The 26,360-nt window shown below is 32.2% G+C and overlaps 2 protein-coding genes across 2 annotated transcripts in view; both read left to right on the top strand.

The window, feature by feature from the left end:
• Positions 1-1,000: 1,000 nt before the first annotated feature.
• LOC21390272 lies at positions 1,001-21,802 on the top strand. Its single transcript, XM_024164673.1, has 14 exons — positions 1,001-1,207; positions 1,623-1,774; positions 1,904-2,148; positions 3,112-3,240; positions 3,643-4,599; positions 5,211-5,341; positions 9,504-9,566; positions 11,814-11,965; positions 12,070-12,314; positions 12,579-12,707; positions 13,150-14,121; positions 14,898-15,026; positions 20,926-21,013; positions 21,715-21,802. Exons 1-14 carry the CDS (start codon positions 1,088-1,090, stop codon positions 21,800-21,802), a joined length of 3,600 nt encoding a protein of 1,199 aa, XP_024020441.1. The 5' UTR covers positions 1,001-1,087.
• A 1,481-nt stretch (positions 21,803-23,283) lies between these two features.
• LOC21390269 (protein disulfide-isomerase 5-2) overlaps positions 23,284-26,360 on the top strand; it is a 4,840-nt gene continuing 1,763 nt past the window's right edge. The window contains exons 1-4 of the mRNA XM_010096680.2: positions 23,284-23,507; positions 24,226-24,329; positions 24,551-24,921; positions 25,199-25,506. Of these exons, the coding sequence (XP_010094982.1) occupies positions 23,298-23,507; positions 24,226-24,329; positions 24,551-24,921; positions 25,199-25,506 (993 nt within the window). The 5' untranslated portion in view covers positions 23,284-23,297. The remainder of the gene's footprint in view (positions 23,508-24,225; positions 24,330-24,550; positions 24,922-25,198; positions 25,507-26,360) is intronic.

Raw genomic sequence — 26,360 nt, 5'->3', positions numbered from 1 at the left:
ATCATTGATTATATGTTTACCTCGCGCTTATTATATTTTCCTCAAAATTCCTTTCAATATTAGTAGAAAGCCCCGAATAAAATAAAAATCCTAACACGACGGCCCATTGGATCTCCCGTCAAAACAGATGTGAGATTGTCGTGGATCTTGACGCGGCGCAAGATCTACGGTGATGATTGTCGATGGGAGGACAACGAGGCCTCGCAAAGCTCTTTGATATGGCAATCGTTGCTGTCGCTTGTGCAACGATGACAGTGAAGCACAAACATGATAAATTTTCCGGAGAGATAGAGCTCAAGTGGGAAAGAGGGCGATCGAGCGAGGAGAGAGAGAGAGAGAGAGAGAAATATTTCGGCCTCGTTCATTTCACCGATTCGAGTTTTCAGTTTTAGGTTTTTACAGTTAAAAGCTCTCAAAAAATATCACATCTAATTTTTTCTGCTACAGTTAAAAACTCTCAGAAAATGTCACATCTCAACTCAAATTAAAAACTTAAATCCGCAAAGTGAACGAGACATTCATTTCAATTTCTTAACAGGGACAATTTCAGAACTTTAAGTTTGTGATTTGACCTATTTCCCTCCTCGCATTTGAGAATGTGCACTCCTTTTTTTATTATCATTTTTTTAAATTTTCATCTGCCCAACCGAAGAATAGAAAGAACACTAGGCAGGAGAAAACATTTATAAATATTGCTACAGCGTTAAGTTACGACAAAAACTCAAAAGTACAGGCTGGACCTCCTCACCTCCCTCCACCACTTGCTACTTTCAAGAGTTATGTACGTATATAATATTATATAAACGAACAATATTCCTTACAATTTGGAAATATCTTCACGAATCAACTATGTTGAAATATATCAGATTAAAAAAAATAAAAAAAAATAAAAAAATAACTAGTCAACCATGGAAAAGTATATTATTCTACTTTAATTTACACACTTGAAGTTTTCCACCTAATTCATTTGGCCCTCCTCCTCCTATAAATTCAGAGTTCTTTCTATGAATTTAGCCAGGGGCTCAGAGCACTAAAAAGAATAGAAATTTTCTTTTTTTTGGTCATTTTCGTCTATTGAGATCGCAAAATGGTTTTTGATAAGAGAATTACCTGCGCCTTTCAGATTGTATCATCATATCTAGTATTTATCAGCTTCTTCTGCCTGGAATATTGCCAAGCCAAATCAATTCGTCAGTATCGTTTTGTTGTAAGTACAGTAAATTTTTCTCTCTTCTAATTGGAATCCTCAGTTTACATATTAATTAATTGGTTCTCTTAGCGCCTGATCTCCCACTCAAGTGGTACCAGAGTATAAGAAAACAAACTTTTTAGTCACTTCTTCTTATAACATCTTTAGTCAAAACATTTTTGTGGGGCTAAAAGTACAGTTTTAACCTTGTGACTAATATGCATTTAGCCACAGATTTGTGTTGAGACAAACATTTTGCCACGGAAATTTTTTGGTGTGACCGAAACTTTTCCCGTGATTAAAAACCCAGCAGCTAAAAGTTTTTGACACCAAAAGTTGTGATTAAATGCACATTTGTCACGTAGTTTTGACTAAAAGTGTATATATATATATTTTGGGTAGTGATACGAGTTTTCTTTTCTTTAATTATCAGATTAAAGAAGCTCCATACACCAGACTTTGTAGCACGAAGAATATCTTGACGGTAAATGGGATGTTTCCAGGACCAACTTTACGGGCTTACCAAGGGGATACAGTCTTTGTGGAGGTTCACAACCAAGGAACACAAAATATCACCATTCATTGGTAGTTTCTTATTCCTTTGTTTTAGTTAATTGGGCACATTAATTATTATGTATCTTCAATTTATTTGGCCAAATATGGCATACTAAATAGTCAAAAGTAATCTGAACAATCAAATATATAATGACACAGGCATGGGGTACTTCAGCCAAGAAATCCATGGACAGATGGACCAGAATACATCACTCAGTGCCCAATCCAACCCGGAGGAAAATTCAACCAAAAGATCATTTTTTCCACGGAAATAGGGACTCTATGGTGGCATGCACACAGTGATTGGACAAGAGCCACAGTTCATGGAGCTCTCAATGTTTATCCGAAAAAAGGAACCAACTATCCCTTTCCCAAGCCTCACAAAGAGGTTCCCATCATATTAGGTTTGTAATTACTTTTGTATCTTAAGTTTAAGTTTCGTGCATTTCACCGATTCAACGAACTAAACTAAACGGTCCTTATTTTATGTTTTATGGTATACGCTGTTAACAAGACGTGAGATATTTTCAAGATATAATTCTCTGTCTTAGTTTTAAACTCCCCTAATTTTGACTTTCTTATCTTCTTCTTTTTTTTTTTTTTTTTTTTTTTTTTATTTTTCTTTTTTCAAATAAATTTTTCTGTCTTCTAATAGCATTAGTGCGATGGACTTGCACGAAATGACTAGTAGTAATTTTGGATCTAAGAAAAATCAACTTTTCCAAAAAGAAAATAAGGGGAGTCAAATTATTTGGTCAGCAATCTTGGAAAATATCATCGAAACAACGGTCATCTTTGAAATTAATCTCATTTTTATTTTTTATGTTTTTCAAGAAAGAAAAAATGAAAATGTTTCTAAAACGACGTTTGGCGTAATAAAGATAAAAAATGAAAATGAAAATAATTTTTTGATTTGGTGTAAAATGAGAGAGAAATAAAAAATGACTTTTAATCGTTTTTTATTTTTGGTTTTCATTTTCTCCTCTCTCTCAAGCAGAGAGAGAAAGAGATACATCAATGAGTTTTTTATATTGAAAATAATCTCTTGATAAAATTACCAAATGTATTTTTAAAAATAATTTCTGTCTGAGATTAAAAACGTTTTCATTTTCATTTTTATATAAAAAATAAAATTATTTTAAAATGAGTTCTAAACGCACCAAACTTATTTTGAAACATTCAAAATGCGATGCGCATTATTAAGCGGAAGATCACATCATCCCATGTTTTTTTCTAAGGTAGTTTGATTGCACGTTTTGGTTTCTATAAAACCTCAAAAATACAATATTTGTAATTTTGATATGGATTTTTTTTTTTTTTTTTGGTTTTGTGTGGTGAATATTAAATGCGGATTGTTGAAAATGCAGGAGAGTGGTGGAAGAAAGATGTAGCTGAAGTACTAGATGCATTTCTTGAGACTGGAGGAAGGCCCAGTCCTTCTGATGCTCTGACCATAAATGGTCAGCCCGGAGATCTGTGTCCATGTTCAAAATCAGGTACTATATTTAAATGCTTATAAAATACTCTTAAAATATTTAGACTTTTTTTTTTTAAAGAAAAGAAAAAGCTATAATTATCTAACATAATTCAAGATCGCACAGTTATCATCTTATTCATTTTATCGATTTGAGTTTTTAGTTTTGAATTTTTACAGTTAAAAGCTTTCAGAAAATGTCAATCTAACTTTTTTTACTATAGTTAAAAACTCTTAAAAAATGTCACATTTTAGCTCGAATTGAAAGCTCAAATCCGCAAAGTGAACGTGACTTATATCTGAATTAAATTTTGTCTGAGTTACAAGTACTTTTCATTTTAGATCTGAATTATACTCGACCATATATAAAATTTCCTAATACAAAAATGAACAATAAACTCTCCTTTAACTCGTATTTTTGTAGATACATTACTTGTGGAGCAAAACAAAACTTATCTACTCCGAATTGTGGGAGCGACGGTGAACAGCATTGTACATTTCTCGGTCGCAAATCACAACCTAACCGTCGTTGGATGGGATGGAAGGTACACAAAGCCATTGACGACCGAGTACATCACAATATCTTCGGGCCAAACCATGGACGTGTTATTGACCACCAATCAAAACAGTTCCAGTCACTACTACATGGCGGCTAGGGTTTATTCAAGCGGTTTAGGAGTACTATACGTCAACACCACAACCACAGTTAGACTCCAATACAAAGGAAACGACGCCGTTCCGTCCCAACGGAGTACTCCTCCAATATTACCTTACTTTCCTGCGTTCAGCGACACAAAATACGCCTTCAACTTCATCACTAAGCTCAGGGGCCTAGTTGATAAAGACCACCCAATAAAAGTGCCGCAAAACGTAACGACCCGAATATTTTCCACCCTTTCAATAAACGCGTTCCCTTGCACAAAAAACACGACTTGTGAAGGGCCAAATGGTACTTCCCTGGCCGCCAGCATGAACAACATAAGCTTTGTTAAACCGTCCACAAGCATATTAGAGGCTTACTATAATGGTATAAATGGTGTTTTTCAAACCGACTTTCCAGAAAAGCCACCACTTGCGTTTGATTTTACATATGACCTTTCGCCACTTGCACTTCAATTATCAAGCCGAGGGACCAAGCTTAATGTTGTGGATTATGGGTCAACGGTGGAAGTTGTTTTCCAAGCAACGTCTGTGGTCACGGCGTTAGACCATCCCATACATCTCCATGGCTACAGTTTTTATGTCCTTGGGTATGGGTTTGGCAATTTTAACGAGACGAGGGACAAATTGACCTACAATCTAGTTGATCCTCCCTTTGTGGAGACGGTGGTTGTGCCTAAAAATGGCTGGGCCACCATAAGATTCACTGCCGATAACCCAGGTAATTCACTCAATATGCACTGCAACTTTATATGTTTAATAATTTGGCCATTTATTCGTGCATGCTCCCGCTACTATATTGGTATTTTGATCTTTTGACTTCAAAGTTTGATAACTAACTAAACACTTTTAAATAATTTTTGAATTTTAATCTACAATTGAAAATTCCACCAAGTGGCGTGGTCTAGCCGTGATATAATGGACTATTGCGATGGGTTTCATTGTCAAAAACTTAATTGCTGGGTGATCCTTTTTAAAAAGTCTTAAATGTGACAGTTTTCCCCGGCCAGCCCAGTACTCAACTGACTAATTGAGCATACATGTGATCACGAGAATCCTTACTATAAGCATATTTGGTGGGGTAGGGTGATGTGCTCCTTGAACAGTAGAGCCTTTCACCTTTCCTGACTTTTTATTTTATTATTATTTTTTTCTTGTTTGTTTTGTTTTGTTTTTTTTTTTTAAAGCTACATTTGAGAAGATATATACCAACCAAATTACAAAACTTTCTTGTTCAAAATTTTTGAAGTCAAGAACAAGTACGTGGTAGCAAATTAATGATACATTTATATATATTTTTTGTAATTCTATTTTTATTTTTATTTTTTTCAGGAGTATGGTTTATGCATTGTCACTTTGATCGTCATCTCGTATGGGGAATGGAAACGGTGTTCATTGTTAAGAACGGGAAGAATGGTCCTAAAGAGAAGATGCTGCCTCGTCCGTCATACATGCCGCAATGTTAATAAAATTTCACATTATGTAATATACTAGATTTTGAGAGGACTCACTGATTACATTTCTGTTGATGAGCGAAATAGATGTAAAAAAAAGAAAAGAAAAAAAAAAGAAAGAGGTGATACCTCTATATTGTACTCCTTCATTTGTATCTCGATTGGTGATCAAGATTGAGTTGAGCAGTTATGTATTTTGTATGAAAAAAAAAAAAAAATTAATGTTAAAACTTAGGGTTTTTGGAGGAATTTAGTGTATAGTTCAGCCTTTTTTTGTTTTTGTTTTTTGTTTTTTGTTTTGTTTTTTGGGGTGTCACGAGAAGAAAATTTGGGAAAAGTTAGTATCAAGGACTTTAGCACATAACAAACGTGTCCACACCGACAAAGTCTCGTCCCACTAGCTCCCACTCGAAAAAAAAAAATTTAATAAAAAAGAAAAAGAGATTTCAAAGTTAAATAAGAAAAAGAGTCACTAAACAAAAGACCGGCGGCCACACAAAATAAACGAGTCAGAAAAGACAAACAAATTAATTAACAAAAGATCTCTTTCCTAATATGTCTTGTTAGAGCTCTTGATTGAAAAAAAAAAAAAAAAAAAAAAAAAAAAAAAAAAAAAAAAGAAAGAAGAACCAAAGCGAAAATACATACCAGAAAAAAAGAGTGCATGATCTCAAAATAAACAAATGAATATTGTGAATGAAAATTAGACAAAGCAATAAAAAGTCCAATCTTAACATCACCATAAGCTACAAATAGCACTTGTATCCTTTTCTTTCCAAAATCAACAGATTTACACGCTTTTTCTTGAATATATTTTTTTTTCATGATGAACCAAATCAATCCAAAACATTTAATATTATATATGTATAGACATTTAAGCTTTTAGCTCTAAGTTGAGTAGGCAGGGTAAAAATCCTCATATCAAATTGTTTTATTCTAATTATTATTTTTTATTTTTTAATTGATTTAGATGAGAAATTTAAACTCTACACTTTGCACGTGATTCAGTCAGATGACAATTACACTTTAGATTAGTGTGTAACCATTGTTTTATTTTAGTTATTTAACAAGTATGTATAAATGATGCAATATTGATAATTATATATAAAAATTTCAAAAGAAGAAAATTAACATATTTAGTATTCTTAACTAAAATTCATGTTTTTTTTTTTTCAAATATATATTATATGCTGCCATGGACATTTCATCCGACATTGCTGTAAATTAAAATCATAACAGCACTACTTGAGTCAGCATTAATATTTAAACTTTAAATATCCTTGACACAGACTATATATATATATATATATAGTGATGATGCATTTAAATTTACTAATTTATTGTACTTCACATAAAAATATTGACTATAGATTTGGAAACTACGTAAGAAACAACCAAAAGTTTAGTCTTTCAAACTTAAATTTCTTGTATTTGGTGGATCCAACGAATTATACATGTACATTATAAATATGGATATATATGTATGTATGTATAACTAGCGGTGATAATTCCGTTGACTTCTGTAATTATTATTACTAAAAAAAAACAGAGAAATTGTCATACTTACTCAAGTTGATTGATCAGCTGAACTAATGCAGATAAGCATGCATGACGGATGTATGTGTGGTGATATATATATATATATATATATTTGATGAAAGTACATACGTGCTGATATGTAGATTATTGAGCTTACCAAGAGTACTTACAGATCCATCAGAATCGCAAATTGACAGATGTATATGTGCTGATATTTGATGAAAGTATATACGTGCTGATATATTAATGCATATGTGCTTATATATAGATTATTTAGTTTACCAAGAGTACTTGCAGATCCATGAGAATCGCTTATTGACAGATGTATATGTGCTGATATATGTATATATACATATATAAATATATATTAATGCACGCTATTCAATAATTCAATTCAATTAAAAGGTTAAAAAAATAATTAGATTTTCAAATAAAAAAAATTATTACATTAATTATTGAGTTTGCCAAGAGTGCTTATAATCGTTGTACGTATATATACATATATATTATATATATATATATATAGGCGCGCGCTGCTAGGAAGCATATATATGTACTGATATGTTTACTCAATAATTCAATTCAAGTGGTTAAAAAAATAATTAGATTATTGAGTTTAGCAAGAGTAATATTTATATAGATCCGTGGAAAAATTACGTGCGATAGAAGTTCTAAGGAACATCGGCCTTTTTGTTGATTGTTCTGTTAAAATATTTTTTCTTATGGAATGTGCCCTTATTTAAACATTATTTTTTTAATTAATTTTTTCATATGTACCTAATTGATTTTGCATGAAATTCTTCCTGATCAGAATCTTTCTTGCATATAATTAAATATGTTATAGTGTATGAATTTTAAGGTCGACAGGCTGTACACTCTAATTATGTAATTTTTTTCTGGATGTACGTGTAATATCATTTGTGTACATTTTTTTCGTATGCTCAGTTAACACTCAATGTTATATTATATGTGTTGGATTATTTTTAATAAATGTTATATATACCAAGGCAAATTAAAAAGTACACATACGTATGTATGATGTTAAACGGGGCTACTAATCTGGGTGCTAGACTTATAATAATTTCTACATATATAAAAATCTTTGACCAAACATGCATTTTCTTATCTTATCTTACTACATATTAAAAGAAACATGCATTTTGGCCTACCTTCTTTTTAAAACTATTTTATTATATATAATATACTAGAGAGTTTTCTACATTGCTTATATTGATAATTCCATATTTTCAGTCGTTAAATCTATATAAAAAATTGTATGTTCTACATACTTTTTTAATGATGTTATTTTGACTATATCTAACAGTCAGAAACTAACCCGACTAGTAGGAAGATCCTACCAAAAGTCTCTTTTTCTTTTGCTTTGCCCTTACAAAAATATTTTTTCTCAAATATATCTTCATTTAAATAGGAATAGCCAATGTCTTTTATTGTTTTATAACTTTTGTATGATACTTTAAATTATTTTTTGAAAAGTAATTCTCACAGTTTTTATTTTCTACATATTGTTCTCAAATATCTCTCTGCTCACATAGTTTTTTTCTTCCTTTTTTTAGCAGCACCCTCAGCTGCTATTTGTCTCGTAGATACCATTTCTGTAATTTACCCCTGTTGAAATAATTTCTCACACACGTGTCCTCACTCAAACATTTTTCACACACACATATTTAATTAAAATGCATTTTTTGATTGAAGCTTACATATATTTCTATCCATTTGTTTTTTTTTTACACTATTAAATCTTGTGTTTTTAAATGTGCCTTGCTAAACTTCTTTCTCCTAATGATCTGCTCTTATTAAAATAATTTGTCTCGAATATGCAACTGCTTGAAAATTTTATAGATAATTTATCTTTTTCCGAGTGGCCTTCATCGGTATAATTTTCCCACCAAAATAATTTATTATCAAATATGACTCTCTCTAAACATTTTCATATAACTCTCCGAAATGATTTATTTCATGTGTATATACACCATAAATAATTTTACTTCTAAATTCGCCCTATTAAAAACTTTTTTTAATTTTAAATTTGTTTTTTGTTTTGTTTTGTTTTGTTTTTTTTTTTGTTTTTTTGTTTTTTGTTTTGGAATATGTTATTAGTGGTACTAGCGACAGAGGTTTGGTATGATTCAACGTTTCTCATTCCTATTTTATGTAGGTATATTAGGTATAGTGGCTTACATTGCACATATAGATAGGCACATGAATACATATTTGGTTCCCGAAACAAGACCTAAAAAGTAGAAATTAACCGACAAAAAGTATAATAAAAAATAATTTCACTAATCAAAATTCCCTAAACGTCCCTCCTTCAACAGCCAAAGAACAAAGAAAAAGTCTACAAAACTTAGGGGAATATATTCGTAGATCATCCTTTTTTCCCTTTTCAACCAAAGTATCGTAGATCATTCTAGAATTACCAAAGTCAGGGTTGACAATAAAAGACCTTTATATCAATTATTTGTCACAAAGATTCCAGTAAGTAAAGCGCTTAATCTTCTAGGTTACCATATGTAACCCAACAGACGGTTAACAAACGGATGCTAGCTAGTGCCTTTTTTTATGTTGAAGAATATATTGAGAGCAATATTCAAGTCTATTTATCATTGCTAAGTATGGCGTGGGGCTATTAATTACTGCACTAGGAAACTTTCACATTATTGCCCCATACTATATTGTGATGTATAAATGCATTCATAATTCATCAACCAATTAACTTTTATATGGTCCGACACTTTGTACGTTTACATTGTATTTATATTCTTTTTAAGTATTCTAGTCTGTTTGGATAGTATATATTTGTCGTACAACTGGTTCATATGTTTTGTTTGTATTTTGAGTTTGTAAGTTTTTCTCTCATGTTTATTTTGTGTTGCCTTTCGGGAGTGGTAGTTTATCTTGTTTTTTTATTTATTTTGTTTCTATAAATTTTTTTATTTAACATATTCAGTGGGGTCTGGAGATTCCATATAAGATGAGAGTTTTATGGCCCCGTTTACTTCGTCGATTCGAGTTTAGAATTCGAGTTTTGCTACAGTAAAAAGCTCTCAGAAACAGTCACATCTTCGAGTTTTTTGCTACAGTAAAAAACTCTCACATAACATCACTTCTTAACTCGAATTAGAAACTCGAATCAGCGAACTAAACGGGCATTTAATTGTTGTCAGTCTCAATTTTGTTGAATATACTAAAGTTTGATGACAATATTCCTTGATTTAAGTGTCCGATTGGATAGAATTATTATTTTTTTATATCTAATTTTTTATTCGAATGTTGTGCTCTTAATTTTTTTTTAATTGCCCTATTAAAATAATTTTCCTGATGTGCCCATTTTTTAAGTGTGTTTTTTTTTTTTTCCACCAAGTCTCTGGACTATAATATTCTCACAATTAATACTTTTCTCTAATTCACTCGCTAAAATCCTTATTCCTCAAACACATTATATATATATATCATTTGACCTTCATTATTGCTAGAAGAATTGTCAAAGGATTATCATTAGTTTCTGATTAATGGGGTTTGTTCAAGAGTCAATTTCACGACCAATTACTGCATTAACTTTAAAAAAAAAAAAAAAAATTAATGGCATCTTAGCAAGTGCCAACCTGCTGGTCAACATTAGAACTTGCCACATCTTTCTTAGGCCTATATGTCTTGATCCTTGATCCATCTTCAAAAGACGTAAAATTTTTCTTAAAAAATGAAGACACTTTTGAAATTAGTATGACAGGACCGAAATTTTTTACACGAAAAAATTAAAATTCGAAAAAGTGAGTGGGGGCACGTGCCTCACTCATGACATGCATGTGGTTCCACCACTAACCGAAGCTAATCTAATTAGGAGAATTTAATTATTTGCACTTTTATTTATTTATTTATTTATTTTCCATGCCCAACCGAAGAACAGCAAGAACAAAGGCAGAAAAAAATGTTTGTTTTCAGAAAACAAGTAAATGTTGCTATAGCTGGGAGGTTTTGTAAATTGCGGTTCAAGAAAGTAAAGGATATATTTGAAACTTATAGCTTTCAGAGCTTGTTACTTCTAAGAGCTATATTATATAAACGAATAATATTCCATACTAATTGGGAAATATCTTTCCCCATCAAATAAGCTGAAAACTAGCCAACCACACAAAAGAATAGTATTACCATCTTTAATTTATAGACCAATATTACCATCCTCAGAAAGGAAAAAAAAAAAAAATTAAATTTATAGACCAACCTCAAAGCTAATTTCCAGCTATTTCATGGGCTATACTCAATCTCTTCCTTTTGGTCCTATAAATTCCGAGTTCGTTTCTAAGAATAAGTAGCAAGCCAAGCTCTCAGAACATTAAAAAGAATAGAAATTTAGTAATTTTCATCTATTAAGATCACAAAAATGCCTTTTGATTATAAGAGAATTATTACCTGCGCCTTTCAGATTAATGTATCATTATTTCTAGTATTGATCAGCTTCTTTTGCCTGGAATATTGCCAAGCCAATTCAAGTACTCATCAGCATCATTTTGTTGTAAGAATGCTACATGTTGCCTCTTTTAAGATTGAAATTGCTTCAATATATTTTCTATTTTAATTTGGCGATGAAACTATAAATCAGTTTAGAATTATTTTGTTTCTTTCTTTTCTTTTTTTTTTTTTTTATTGATCGATGCATTAATTTTTAATCCCCCTTTTAAAATCCCTTATCTGCATAAAAGACGAGTTGATATATCCAGATTTCAACTGTACGTACGCATGCATGCTTAATAATCCTTTTAAGACTGAACAATATTTTTATTTCTGCACTTTGTAGTAATGTATATATAATTTATAACCAATCAGAGTCTCTTCCATTCATCTTATATATTACATATTATATATATATATATATATATAAACATCTTACATTGGAAAATATGATTATTTTTTTTCCCCTCTCTAGGTTAAAGAAACTCCATACAGAAGACTCTGTAGCACAAAGAAAATCTTGACGGTAAATGGAAAGTTTCCAGGACCAACTTTACGGGTTCACCAAGGGGATAAAATCTTTGTAAAGGTTTACAACAAAGGCAGACACAATATCACCATTCACTGGTACTACAAATGCAGGTTTTTTTAATTAATTATCGCCATATTAATTAAATTTCTACTAATTTTCTCAACTAGATCACAAAACATTCTAAATAATCCAATGGCAGGCATGGAGTGAATCAGCCAAGAAATCCATGGTCAGATGGACCAGAATACATCACGCAATGCCCGATCCAACCCGGAGGAAAATTCAAACAAAAGATCATATTTTCCACAGAGGAAGGGACCATTTGGTGGCATGCTCATAGTGACTGGTCAAGAGCAACTGTTCATGGAGCTATTATTGTTTATCCAAAAAATGGAACTAACTATCCCTTCCCCAACCCTCACAAAGAAGTGCCCATCATATTAGGTTTGTATCTATATATACCATTATATATATATATATATATTCATATATAACTACATAATATATACATATGTATAGATGAATATATATATATATATATATAAGCATAGTACTCTTTACAAAAAGTTAAAATTAAGGAATGAAAATATACATGAAAGAGTAGTTCAACAAACTAATAGCCATAAACATCAAACATATATTTAGGGTTTAAAATACGCACGTGAATAATTATTTTACTTTCTAAATTACGGATTGTTGAAAATGTAGGAGAGTGGTGGAAGAAAGATGTAAGTCGGGTACTAGAGGGATTTCTTAAGACTGGAGGAGAGCCCAACACTTCTGATGCTCTAACAATAAATGGTCAACCTGGAGATCTGTATGAATGTTCAAAATCAGGTACTACATATAGCTACTTATAAAACATTATTCAAAATTTAGAATTTTTCGAAAATAAAAAAAGAAAAACAAAAGGGAAAGAAATATATAAACTATATCCAACATAATTCAAGCTAGTTTCAGAAGAAACTAAAATATTAATGCTTTTTGTTATGTATTACAGATAGCATATATAGAGAAGAATTCTATGATACTACTATATAGAAAATAGCCAATATATAATAGCTACGTAAGACATAGCACTACTGAAATCTTAGATCTTAATCAAATTCTATTCAGTGTTTATATCGTACTTTTTAGTTTAGAGTTCATCCTATATATATATATATATATCCTACCAGCCTTATGTAGGATGGTCTTTTTTTTTTTTTTAAATACCCTATCACAAAATTTTCTCATATGGAAATGGATAAAATTTCCTTGATCAATTTGTATCTTGCAGAGACATTTAAGCTTCTAGTGGATCAAAACAAAACTTATCTACTCCGAATTGTAAACGCGGCGCTGAACACCATATTCTTTTTCTCCGTCGCGAAACACAACCTGACTGTCGTCGGATCGGACGGTGGCTACACGAAGCAATTGACGACGGAATACATCACAATATCTCCTGGCCAAACAATGGACGCCTTGTTGACCACCGACCAAAACAATTCCACTCTCTACTACATGGCAGCTAGAGCTTATTCAAGTGGTACAAACGTTTCTTTTGACAATACCACAAGCACAGCAATCCTCCAATACAAGAGAAACGACGCCGTTCGATCTCAATCAAGTACTACTCCGACATTATTATTCCCGTACCTTCCTGATTACAACGACACAAAATCAGCCTTCAACTTCATCACTAGGCTAAGGAGCCTAGCTGATAATGACCATCCAATAAATGTGCCACTAAACATAACAACAAAATTAATTTCTGCTGTTTCAGTAAACACATTCCCATGCCCACAAAATAGTTCATCATGTGAAGGACCAAACGGAACTCGTTTGGCCGCTAGCATGAACAACATAAGCTTTGTGACACCATCGTTAAGCATATTAGATGCTTACTACTATCGTATTAATGGGGTTTTTCAAAAAGATTTTCCAAGTGTTCCACCATTTTTGTTTAATTTTACATCTGAGTATTTGCCACTAGAACTAGAACTACCAAAGAGAGGGACTAAAGTTAAGATTTTGGATTATGGGTCGACAGTGGAAGTTGTTTTCCAAGGAACAAATTTGGTTGCCGGTATAGATCATCCCATGCATCTTCATGGTTACAGTTTTTACGTCGTTGGATATGGATTTGGCAATTTTCACGAGGAAAGGGACAAATTGAGCTATAATCTAGTTGATCCTCCCATGTTGAACACTGTGATTGTGCCTAAAAATGGCTGGACCACAATAAGATTCACTGCCACTAATCCAGGTAATTAACTCCATGATTTCATTAGCGACTACTAGTCATTACATTAAATATATATTGCAAGTTTGTATTTTTTTTAGGTCTTTAATATGCTACTATATTGGTATTTTGATCTTTGAATTTAAAAATAGACAACTAACCACTTTGATTTAATTTCAATCTACAATTGAGAATACCACATACCAGTGGTGTGGTCTAGCAATAATAGATTATTATGGTGCATCTATCGTCAAAGATTTAAGTGCTGATTGGCTCTTTTTGAGGGTCGTAAATGTGAAAGTTTACTCTACCATCCTAGTACTAGATTGAAAATACTTGGGGACTACGTGTATCCTCACTGCTAAAATATTTGATAGGGGCTTAGGTGACGCGTGACATATACTAAATGAGGAGGAATTATTCAGTACACCGCGTGTACCACGTCATATTGCTTATGCGATACACCCGTCTAATGAGATTGTACCATTTGGACATTATGTCAGTTTTTTACTTTTATTTTTCTCTTTCCTAATAGGTATTTGTATTGATTATTGAGTCAAAAGCACTTATTATTCTACTCAATTTTTTTATTTTAATGAATTAGACAAAATGTCTAAATGGTACAATCTCATTGGACGAGTGTACCACATAAGCAATATGACGTAGTACACCCAGTGTACTGAATAATTCCTCCCAAACGAGAATACACATACCAAATTACAAAACTTCTAAATTTTTAAGTCAAGAACAAGTACTACGTGGTAGCAAATTAATGATATATATTGTTCTAATATTTTTAGGTGTATGGTTTATGCACTGTCATTTGGAGCGTCATCTTACATGGGGAATGGAAACTGTGTTCGTTGTTAAGAACAGAAAGAATGATCCTAAAGCAAAGTTGCTACCTCGTCCGTCAGACATGCCGTCATGTTAAAAATTTTCATTATATATATATATATATATAGAAAAGACAAGTGGTATAAATTTGTTTATCAATTAATTATTTGACAAAAAAAAAAAAGAGAAAAGACTAGCCAGCATTCAATGATCACATCTCAGTTGACAAGTGAAAGTTTATGTATTCTTGATTGATCAAGAGTTTGCTGACTAGTTATATATATATTTTCCTATTCAAAGAAAATTATTAATGTTAAAACTTAACGGCTTTTGTGTGAAATAAATTATATACGGCAAATTGAAGTATTTGATATATTGGAAGTTTGAAGTACACATGTGAAAAATATATATTTTGACTGTAGAATGGGAGATGGTCCCATTTTTGGTCACCAAAAGAAAAAATTGGAAAAACTTACTATCAAGAAGTTTATCACATCATAATCATATTGGCACCGTCAAATTCTCATCCCATACTAGCCCGCACTCAATTTTTCCAATAAAAAAGAAATTACAACGTTTAAATAATAAAAAAAGTGAACTAGCTAGAAGGCCAACAAACATAAAATAAACAAAGCCTAAAAAAAATTACAAATTAGACTAAAAGAAAAAATTAACAAAGTTACCATATACTGATTTAGATTTCTGAGATAAAAGATATGGTCCCGTTCATTTCATCGATTTGAGTTTAAAATTCAAGTTTTACTACAGTAAAAAGCTATCAGAAATAGTCACATCTAACTTTTTTACTATAATAAAAAACTCTCACATAAAGTCATATTTCAACTCAAATTAAAAACTCGAATCAACGAATTAAACAGGCCCTGGGAGATGCCTCGTTAAAACCCCTAAAATGATCAAAACCGGCAAAAGGAAAAAGCACATCCGACAAAAAAAAAAAAAAAAAAAAAAAGAGTTCATGATCTCCCAAAATCAACAAATGAATTATGTGAATGAAACTTTCTTTAACATCTTTATTGGAGAAAACAAAAATCGAATCTTGAATTAACTATAATTAGCACTAGATTAGCATTGCAACTTAATTCCCTTACCATAGGTCCTTTTCTTTTTGGAATCAGTAGTAATAACTTTTTACAATCTACCTAATACTTAGACGCAGCCTTTTGAATCAATTATTCATGTTTTTATTTCAATTCATGACTCAGTTGAGAAGAATAATGCAAAGAAGGATCGAGCCAATTCAACATTCTTTAATAAATAAATAAATAAATAAAATCTCATCACTATAAGAAAAATAAATTTTAGCTACCAAAGAATTGGTAGCAGAAATACCTGTTTTTGGTAGCTGAAGGTTTTCGCTATCAAAAGATTTTGGTAGCAGAAAAATGGTTGCGGAAAGTTTAACTACCAAAGATATTTTGGTATCAAAAAAATTACAAAATAGACAAAAAGAAAAAATTAACAAAGTTGTCATATATTGATTGAGATTTCTGAGATAAAAGATATACTCTTTCACTCAAAGGATAGGAGATGCCTCGTTAAAACCCCTTAAATGATCAAAACCGGCGAAAGGAAAAAGTACGTCCGACAAAAAAGAGAGTTCATGATCTCCCAAAATCAACAAATGAATTATGTGAATGAAACTTTCTTTAATATCTTTATTGGAGAAAACAAAAATCGAATATTGAATTAACTATAATTAGCACTAGATTAGCATTGCAACAATTCCCTTACCATAGGTCCTTTTCTTTTTGGAATCAGTAGTAATAACCTTTTACAATCTACCTAATACTTAGACGCAGCCTTTGAATCAATTATTTATGTTTTTATTTCAATTCATGACTCAGTTGAGAAGAATAATGCAAAGAAGCATCGAGCCAATTCAACATTCTTTAATAAATAAATAAAAAAAATCTCATCACTACAAGAAAAATAAATTTTAGCTACCAAGAATTGGCGGCAGAAATACCTGTTTTTGGTAGCTGAAGGATTTCACTATCAAAAGATTTTGGTAGCAGAAAAATGTTCGCGGAAAGTTTAACTACCAAAGATATTTTGGTAGCAAAAAGTTTTTACTACCAAATTTTGGTAGCTAAAAGTAACTTAGTCTCAAAAAATGGATCTTGACACGTCTTTTCGCTACCAAAATTTGATAGAACTGTTTTGATAGCTAAAAGTTATGAATTTGCTACCGAAAATTTGGTATAAAAATTTTTTTACTATCAAAACATTTAATAGCTAAAATCTTTTGCTACCAAAAAATTAAGTAGCTAAAACCAAATTTTTGCTAAAATTTTTCCACTCATTAATTAAGTAGCCAAAATCTTTTGTTATCAAAAATTTTTGGTAGCAAAATCATTACTTTTGGCTACCAAATTTTGTAGCAGAAACGCATAGACATTCAGCTACCAAAGTTTGGTAGTTGAAAGGGATGATTTTGTATCAACATAATTTTAATAGTAAGATTTTTAGTAGCAAAAGATCAATTTTCTTGTAGTGCATATAGTACATAGAAGAATCCGAACTCATAGGGAGAAGAGATAATGCAAGGGTTTTCTTTATCCTTTAAGGAGCGAGAAAAAAAATTAATAAGTGGACGTTTAGTTCATAAATTCAGAATCATGATTCAGAATTATTTTTAATTTACGTGTAATTTTTATGAAAAAAAAATACTATAATAAATCACAAACTATAATTCAAATTATAACACGAATATACCAACTAAACACATCCTGAGTGTTTTAACCAGAGCGTTGGCACAGCCTTTGCGTGTCAAGACTCATAAGAAAGATAAGGTCGAAATGGTTGTTGGGGCGGTTTTAACTATTTCGAGGCTGCATAGGGCCGAATATATACGCGGAGACAAAACGGGGTGGGCCGAATAAAATGTAATTTCTTGTAGTATAATTGTCTGAAATCTTCCATATATATGGCCCCTTCGAATTCATTTTTTTTCTAATAAGCCTCTGTATATAGATATTTTCTCCTGTAAATAAAGTAAAAAAGTCCAATGAAGCTTGCACGTGTATATATTTTTGCAGCGACAAGTCTGATTGGGACCCAATGAATGAGACAGATTATTTATTTCCCCATAATGCATATAAATTTAAAGATGTTTTTAACGGAAATGTGATCAGAATAATAAGGAAATAGCTAAGAGAAGAATTTATCGTAATTACTGATTAACATTAGAACAGAAGTTTTCATCATCAATTAATACTAGCTAGTACTAATGCCGTTAACCTTAATTAATTAGTTGTTCATACTCAAAACAACACAAAAGAAATTGTTCAGCTGGAACGGAGGATCATTCACTACAAAGTAGATTAATCAGCTGAAATATGCAGAGACACATGATGAATGAATATTTATATATATATATATATGTATATATGTATATATATATATATATATATATATATTAACTCAAGCGGTTAAAAACAACTAGATTATTGAGTTTATCAAGACTTATAATCATTGCACTAATTTATATGACATGCGATATAGTAGTGTTCAGCGGAACATCATACTCTTTTTCTCTAGAAAATAGCAAATGAATTATATATATATATAGGGGAAAAAAGAGAGAGAGAAATAATAGAGATTATGTAAACCCCAAGTATCAAAAGGAAGACCATGAAGTAAAGCATTTTCCCTAATCGTTGAAGTGGTTTACCAATAATAATATTTAATTAAAGCCAGGAGACATTGTAGTTGCAACTTGTATATGTTTTGACAAACGAAATACACAATAACAAAGTATGTATTGTTTTCATTCATTTAATGATGGTAACCAACGTTTCTTTGGTTTCACTAGGCGTCATCTAGCAATTTCTTGGCACATGTAGGAAGTACTCAAATAGCAATTTCGTTGTGATAATTTTGCTTTGACATTATTCTCAATTAGATTAACTATGATCACATTTTTTCTTTTTAATGAAATGGGTAGTTAAACAACTTTTCACAGCTTAAAGTTGTTCTTCATTAAAATTGTGTAGTAATTAAGGGCTTGTTCTTTTAGAGTTTAACTTGAGTATAATTCTTGAGTTGAATTTGAGTTATAACTTGAGTTGAACTTGTAACTTGAGTTTATGTTTGATTGTGTACATTTGAGTTATGGTTTGAGATAATACTCTTTTTGAGTTTGTGTTTGAGTGAGTCAAAACTTGAATTTGTATTTAGATAGTATTTTAATAAAAACTCAATGCTGATGAAAAATTTTAATAGGGTATATGGGTTGAGTTTTATTCTTCTTTTTGTTATCAATGTATAGAAAAAAAATCATCTCAATCAAAATTAAAACGAAAAAGTTATAACATTTTTAAGAATAGAAAAAATATTGTTCATTAAATTGAGTTCGAGTTTCTGAACTCGAGTTGAAGGGAAAACTTGAACTCGAGTTTTAGTCCTAAACTCGAGTTTGAACTCGAGTTTAAACTCGAGCTTAAACTTAAAAGAACGTGAACTCGAATAAAGTTGTAACTCGAGTTACATTTTTTTGAATTTTTCACTCAAGAGAACAAGCCCTAAGATTTACATTTCACGTCGAAAATTACGGAGAAAACGCGTGCACAAATGTTACAAGCTTAGCGTACCGGTAACCACACAATTTACCATTATTGAAATTGTAAGTTCAAATCCTCCCACTCTTATGAAAAAAAAAAAAAAAAAAAAGGTTACAAAATTGGTACTTTAACTAGTCCTGTATTTTGTTGGCATTAGTGTATTAGAATTTATATAGAAATAAATTTTAATGGCCCGTTTGTTTCATATACTCAAATTCAACTCATTGATTCTATTACAGTATTTTTTTTTCACAAAAAACGTTAGAATTAAGAATTATAATTTAAATATATCTTCCAAATAAACTCTAAGAGGTTTGAACACGCATACCTTATATTGTCTTTTTGACTCTTGACTGTATGTATGGACAAGTTATTAGCTCTATCAATGAGCAATATTAGTTATATCTAGCTAGGAGAAGAGGTTACGTTTTTTTTCTCATCAAGAGAAAGAAAAATGTCACTGTTCGTGAAGTTTTCAATCCTTCAAATTTTAGGATTGCTGTTCTTTAATGGTACTCTCCTCCATTGCCATGCTTTGGGTTCAGTATACTTTCATAGTAAGTATATATTGTAAAGCTTTGATTTCCTTGAAAAATATCATATCATCTTTTTTTTTTTTAAGACTGAAGCCTCTATTAATTAATGAGATCCATTTTTTCTAAAAAAAAGGGGTCCATTTATAGTGGAGAGAGTTATTTTGCTACATGTATAGGAACTGTGTTTTAATTGTAGAACAAATTTTTTAATGTGTAGTAGAAATAATTTTATACCGCACGTTGTAAATTTTTAATGTAAACATTAGGGATGTAAGAATTGAGCCCGAACACGACTAACCAGTCCGACCCGACCCGATCCGACCCGAAAATATAGGGTTATATATATATTTAAAAATCGGATTCAAATAGGCCCAACCCGCACATTGCGGGTTGGGCCACGGGGTGGGCAGTCTTTAACCCGCTATGCCCCGACCCGGCTGTTTCTACCTGGGTATTCTTAAGTCTATAACCCTAATTTCCCAAATTCGCACCTCCCTCGCCTCCTCCTAATCACTTCACGCCTTCCTCTATCCCTCAGTCTCGCACTCTCGATCTTGCCTCCCTCAGTCTCGCATTCTCGCCTCCCTCGCCTCCTTCTCAGTTCCTTTTCTCACTTCTCACGCTGTTCCTCACACTCGTCGACCGTCATTCCTCATTCTCCATTCCTCTTCTTCTTCTCAGTCTCTCAACGTTCCTCATACTCGCCATTCCTCAATCTCCATTCCTCTTCTTCTTCTTCGTTCCTCTTATTTGAACAGATTATTTGAAATCTTCATTAACGACAATCGGTAAGACTCTAAACTGATTTGATTTTGATTTTGAACTATGCACTGTTTACTGAACTAACTTGTGAACTGTGGTTTTATTTTCAGGTTTTTCTATTAAGAAGAAAGCACCGACTCCGTTCGTGACGATCCTTCCAAATCTTCCCCAAATTCTCACTGAGACCTCCATATTCAGGTTGTTTGGTAATTAGTTTTTGTCAGATTCGAGGTTGTTTTCGCGAGTTTTCTTTGTTGTAAGTTGTAACATGAGAATTTAGGTTGTATATGTTCGGTAAATTATGTTGATTCTTAATTTTTTGATTGAAGAGTTTTTTTTCCTTTCTTTTGCCTGATTGCTGAACTTGGTTTTCTTCATTGAGAACTTCTTTTTGCTTTCTTTTTTTCTGATTTCTGAATTGGGGTTGGTCCCTTTTAATTGGGGCTGTGTGTTTTCATCTATTTGTATGGATGTTTACAGGGTTGTTTTTTTTTTCTGATTGAAGAGTTTTTTTTTTTTCCTTTCATGTGTTTACAGGGCTATGAATGTTTATTATGTCATATTGATTATATTACAAAAATAAAGGAAAAAATATTATTACAAATCAAATAATATGTTGAAAAAGATTACTGACTGTATAGTATACTGCACTTCAGAATCATTACCAGCCATTGAATGGGGACAAAAAGAGGTTTTTCTTGACAAAAGGGGATTTTTGAAGAAAGATTGATTTTAATTTGGGGTTTGCAAACTTGGGGATTATGAGGAGTTTTGCCTTTTAGTAGTGTAATTTTGTATTTATTTTCTCTGCTATCTAAGCTTTAATAATATGGTACTAGTTTATTATTTTCAAAATCTTGACTATCGTTTTATATTGGTTTTTGGTTTTTTGTTTCCAGCCGAGGAAGAAGAGTAAAGATTGAAGAGGCATTTTCAGTCTATAGTCTATACCCGAAAAAGGTTAAGAAGAAGGCAAGGCCGAAATAGAAAGGTTAATTTTTTTATTTTTTGTTTTTTGTTTGTTTTGTGATAACTGAGAACTGAGAAATATTATGTTTTCATGAGAACTGAGATAAACTGATTTTAGGTTAATCTCTATGCTTAGTCTCAATCATATGTTATTTGTTTTTTAGGTTAATTTGTGTGCTAGATGGAAAAATTTATCATCCACCCGACATAAACTTCTGAAAGCACTTGTAAGTCCTTTGTTGAAACATAAAGTGACCAATGCCAGACTAAAAATCCAACCTCTGTCGCTGTGCCTAAAAAACCCATTACCTTGCCCACTTCCACACCCAGCCCTACCCTTGTACATATTTTGGGCACTGAAATTGAAAACGAAAAAGATGAGGAAGACAGTAAAAAGCGGAAGAAATCACAAAAAAGTCTCTTGTTTGGAATCATTTCAAAATCATAAAGGGTGAGGATCCAGATGATCGTAGGTGTAAGTGTATCCATTATGGGGCAACATATGTGTGTGATAGTAGGAGACATAACACCAGTAGTATGAAGGTTCACATAGAAAAATAATGCAAGAAATACCTATATGGGATCCAAGACAAAAAGCAAAAAATTATGAGTTTCTAAACCAACACTGAAACTGTCAGTAATCTTGTTGCTATAGACTTTAACAATGAGCATCGTAGAAAAGCGTTAGCAAAAATGATGATTGTAGATGAGCTTTCATTTAGGCTTGTTGAAGGTGAATGATTTAAAATTTTTTTATCAAGTGACGCAGCCTAGATTCTCTATCTCCTCCCGTGTTACGATTCACGTGGCATGTGAATTTAGTAAAAGATTCACATGATAACATGTGAATTTAGGAAAAAAATTAGACAAGCCCAATGTCCAAGGCCCAAGCCTGCCAACCCGAGTAACCCGAGTTTACCTGAGGTCACCCGACAGGTTACGGGTTTGTGGGTTTATGAGGTTGTTGCAGCCCAAAATTTTCTCAACTCGCACAATGCGGCTCGGCCCAATTTTTCAGCCTAACCTGAGTCTACCCAACCAAATTATACCCCTAATAAACATGCATAAATTTTACCATTAAAAAAATTAATCTAATAGTTAAAATCGAAAGTTCGTTGTCAGCCATAAAAGTTCTAAAATATACGTGTGTGTATATATATATATATATATAGTGAAAGATGTTTTTTAAAAAAAATAGGGATGTTTGGTTGGAAGATTCAAACCATGATTTGATTATGGTTCAAGATGTTTTTTTTAAAAAATAGGGATGTTTGGTTGGAGGATTCAAACCATGATTTGATTATAGTTCATGATTCGCTATAATATATTTTTCATAAAATATACACATAAATTGAAAATAATTCTAATCACATAATTTTAATTCATGAACCAAACATCTCCTAAAGTTGAAGGGGGTGAAAATGTAATTAAACCAAAGGAAAAAAAAGAAACTACTTAAAATGGCGAGAAACAACGAAAACAGAAAAACATACCGAGAGAGAGACGTCAGACGATGAAGAGGGTGTCAGCGTGGTGGTGTATATGTACAGTGGCGGTGTTATTCCAATTCAGCGGCGGAGCGCAGGCAGAACAGTGGGCGGTGGACGGGAAAGTGTTGGAGCTTGACGACTCCAATTTCGAATCAGCCATTTCCGCCTTTGATTACATCTTGGTCGATTTTTACGCCCCTTGGTGCGGCCACTGCAAACGTCTTTCTCCCCAGGTCTGATTCCTCTCTCTCTCTCTCTCTCTGAGTTTTATCCGAGAGAAACCAATCTTCGCAAAAAAAAAAAAAAAGTTTTTGGATTCATTTGACTTTTCAATTAGAAACTCGCAAGCATACACAGGTTTAGTTTTCTGCATAGCCAAGATTCAACTTTTTTTTTTTTTTGGGCCCTCTTTTCCTCGTGTTATTAATATAAGGATCGAATTCAGAGAAACGGGCTTTGTGTTTATAGGATAATTATACGATGATTCGCACTGCTGATTTGAATAATCTCGCTTTTGCCTTTGTAGATCCAATACTTTTGGTTCAATTTCTGATAAAAATACTAAATCAAATTCAATATATGTTATAGAAAATATCCACCATTGTATCCATGTAATATAGAAACGAATGCATCTTTTCCTTTTTTAGGCCGGTTTGCAAGTATATTGTTTCGTTTTGCAAATACGTGGTTCAAAGTTTGTATGTATATTGTCTCTATAAAGTAATTCATGGCACCAATGTCATAACGCTTCAAGTATATTGTTCCATTTTGCAATTCCAACGTTTTAGGTTGGCAATTGTATCACACTATCGAAATTGGTGCTGCAAAGTCTTCTCCCGGCATATTAGAACAGCCCCCTTTTGAGAGGGTGTACTTGTTGATAATACTTGCTTAATTCAGAGCTCGTTTGTACAGTTGCAAATGATGGCAATTGTAACTCTTGTATTGCAGTTGGATTTAGCTGCCCCTGCACTTGCTGCTTTAAAGGAGCCGATAGTGATAGCAAAAGTAAATGCAGACAAGTTTACCCGACTAGCTAGTAAATATGACGTTGAGTATGTCCTCTTTTTCATCTCTATTTAGTCGTTAGTTTGTTTCCACATTGTCTTTGCTTGTGACTTTACCTTTGACTTAATTAGATTTATCCAGTGATTTGCGGATGAACTTATCTGTGCCTATATTATTCCGAATACCTGGATGTTATTTCGAATTTCATTTGCTAGGAAGCGTGTAAACAGCCAAATCCTAATTTAATACTGAAATTTCTTTGAAATAGTGCATATCCTACCCTGAAGCTCTTTATGCATGGTGTCCCAATGGACTATAGTGGACCAAGGAAAGCGGACTTACTTGTTCGTTATCTAAAGAAATTTGTGGCTCCTGGTGTTTCCATACTTGATTCCGACTCTGCTATCAAAAACTTTGTTGAGGCAGCTGGAACTTACTTTCCTATATATATTGGTTTCGGCGTGAATGAATCAGTGGTGTCGAATTCGGCAATAAAATATAAGAAGAAGGCATGGTTTTCAGTTGCAAAGGATTTCTCCGAGGACGTGATGGTTAAGTATGATTTTGACAAGGTTCCTGCTTTGGTGGTCATTCATCCAAGTTACAATGAGCAAAGCATTTTTTATGGCCCATTTGAAGGTTCGTTTTCAAGATTGAGCTTATTCAACTTTACTTTATAACTTACAGAAATTTGAGTCAGCTAGTTTACCAAACACTTTAATACCTTAGATATTTTCCTATGTATAAGTTAAGTACAAACTTCAAATTCCTTATAGTTTGTATGAAAATATTTTCGTGTCTAATACGTATTTGAAATCCTTCTTTCATTTTCTTCACTAATCATCACCAATAAATTTTTCATTTTCTCTGTAAAAGGGAAGACATGTTGTGTTAACTTTGCCTCTTAAATGTGCAGATGAGTTTTTGGAAGATTTTATAAAGCAAAATCTGTTTCCTCTAGCTCTGCCCATAACCTATGACACGTTGAAATCATTAGGAGATGATGAAAGGAAAATTGTTCTAACAATTGTGGAGGATGAGGATGATGAGAAGTCTAAGAAACTTATCAAGATTTTGAAGTCTGCTGCATCTGCAAATCATGACCTAGTATTTGGTTATGTTGGTGTTAAACAGTGGGACGATTTTGCTGATACATTTGGAGCCAATAAAAAGACAAAATTGCCAAAGATGGTCGTTTGGAACCGAAATGAGGATTACCTTACTGTAAGTTCTCTTCTTCTTCCTTTTTTTTTTTTTTGACACACACACACTCTTTGGTTTTTTATTAATGCCAATTGGTTCTCGATTATGACCCTTAATCCCAAAATAAAGCTTCACTCAACCGTCTATAAATCTATTTAATTCTACACTGGATGCTACTTCCGTATATTTAGCAACTTGGCGGTGTTGTTTTTTAGTTGGTTAAGCTCCATGACTCTACATTATATCTTTTCATTGTAGAACGTAAAAAACTAACAGAAACTTCCTTTATTAAGAAAAAAGAACAGAAAAAAAAAAAAGAGCAACACTAGCAAAATCATAGATGTACCTATACCTTTCCCTTGGTCATCTGACATTTGACCTGTCTAGATATGTAATAGTATGCTGTATGGATTAATGAGAAGCATCTTGACCAACTGATTATCAGTATTCTAATCTGATTAAAAGAGAAAAATGATATTTATTACTCAAAAATAACTTTGGATGCCAACTACAATCATAATACAGAGTAGTATGTTTTTATTAGAGGGAAGGGCAATATAAATAGATAGATGTTTCACTGCAAGGAGCGAAATGAGATGAGTTTTCAGCAGTGTATCTATCTATCTCATTGAGTTCTTTCTTTGTAGAACAAGAGAATTATATGGGCATAAACTAGCTTCTGTGGAGGCTATGGAAAAAATGAAGGTGCAAATAATAACTAACAAACGGGTGAAGTGTTCTGTTTGGGATCGTATATGTAAGTCCCTAAACATGAGGTGCCCTAAATTTTAGTTGGCTCAAGGAATTACCTAATCACTTCTTTATCCTTTTTATATTCTTCCAAACAAAAGATAAGCTATAACTTCCTCTTCCGA

This window comes from Morus notabilis, unplaced genomic scaffold, assembly GCF_000414095.1.
Source record: "Morus notabilis unplaced genomic scaffold, ASM41409v2 Scaffold411, whole genome shotgun sequence".
NCBI classification, from domain to species: Eukaryota; Viridiplantae; Streptophyta; class Magnoliopsida; order Rosales; family Moraceae; genus Morus; species Morus notabilis.
This window is presented reverse-complemented; position numbering and strand designations above follow the sequence as displayed.

Excerpts from the sequence above, each read along its gene's own strand:
- LOC21390272 (XM_024164673.1), top strand. The coding sequence starts at position 1,088 with ATGGTTTTTGATAAGAGAATTACCTGCGCCTTTCAGATTGTATCATCA. Across the intron at positions 2,149-3,111 it reads AGAGGTTCCCATCATATTAG|GAGAGTGGTGGAAGAAAGAT; the intron begins GTTTGTAATTAC and ends TTGAAAATGCAG. Across the intron at positions 12,315-12,578 it reads AGAAGTGCCCATCATATTAG|GAGAGTGGTGGAAGAAAGAT; the intron begins GTTTGTATCTAT and ends TTGAAAATGTAG.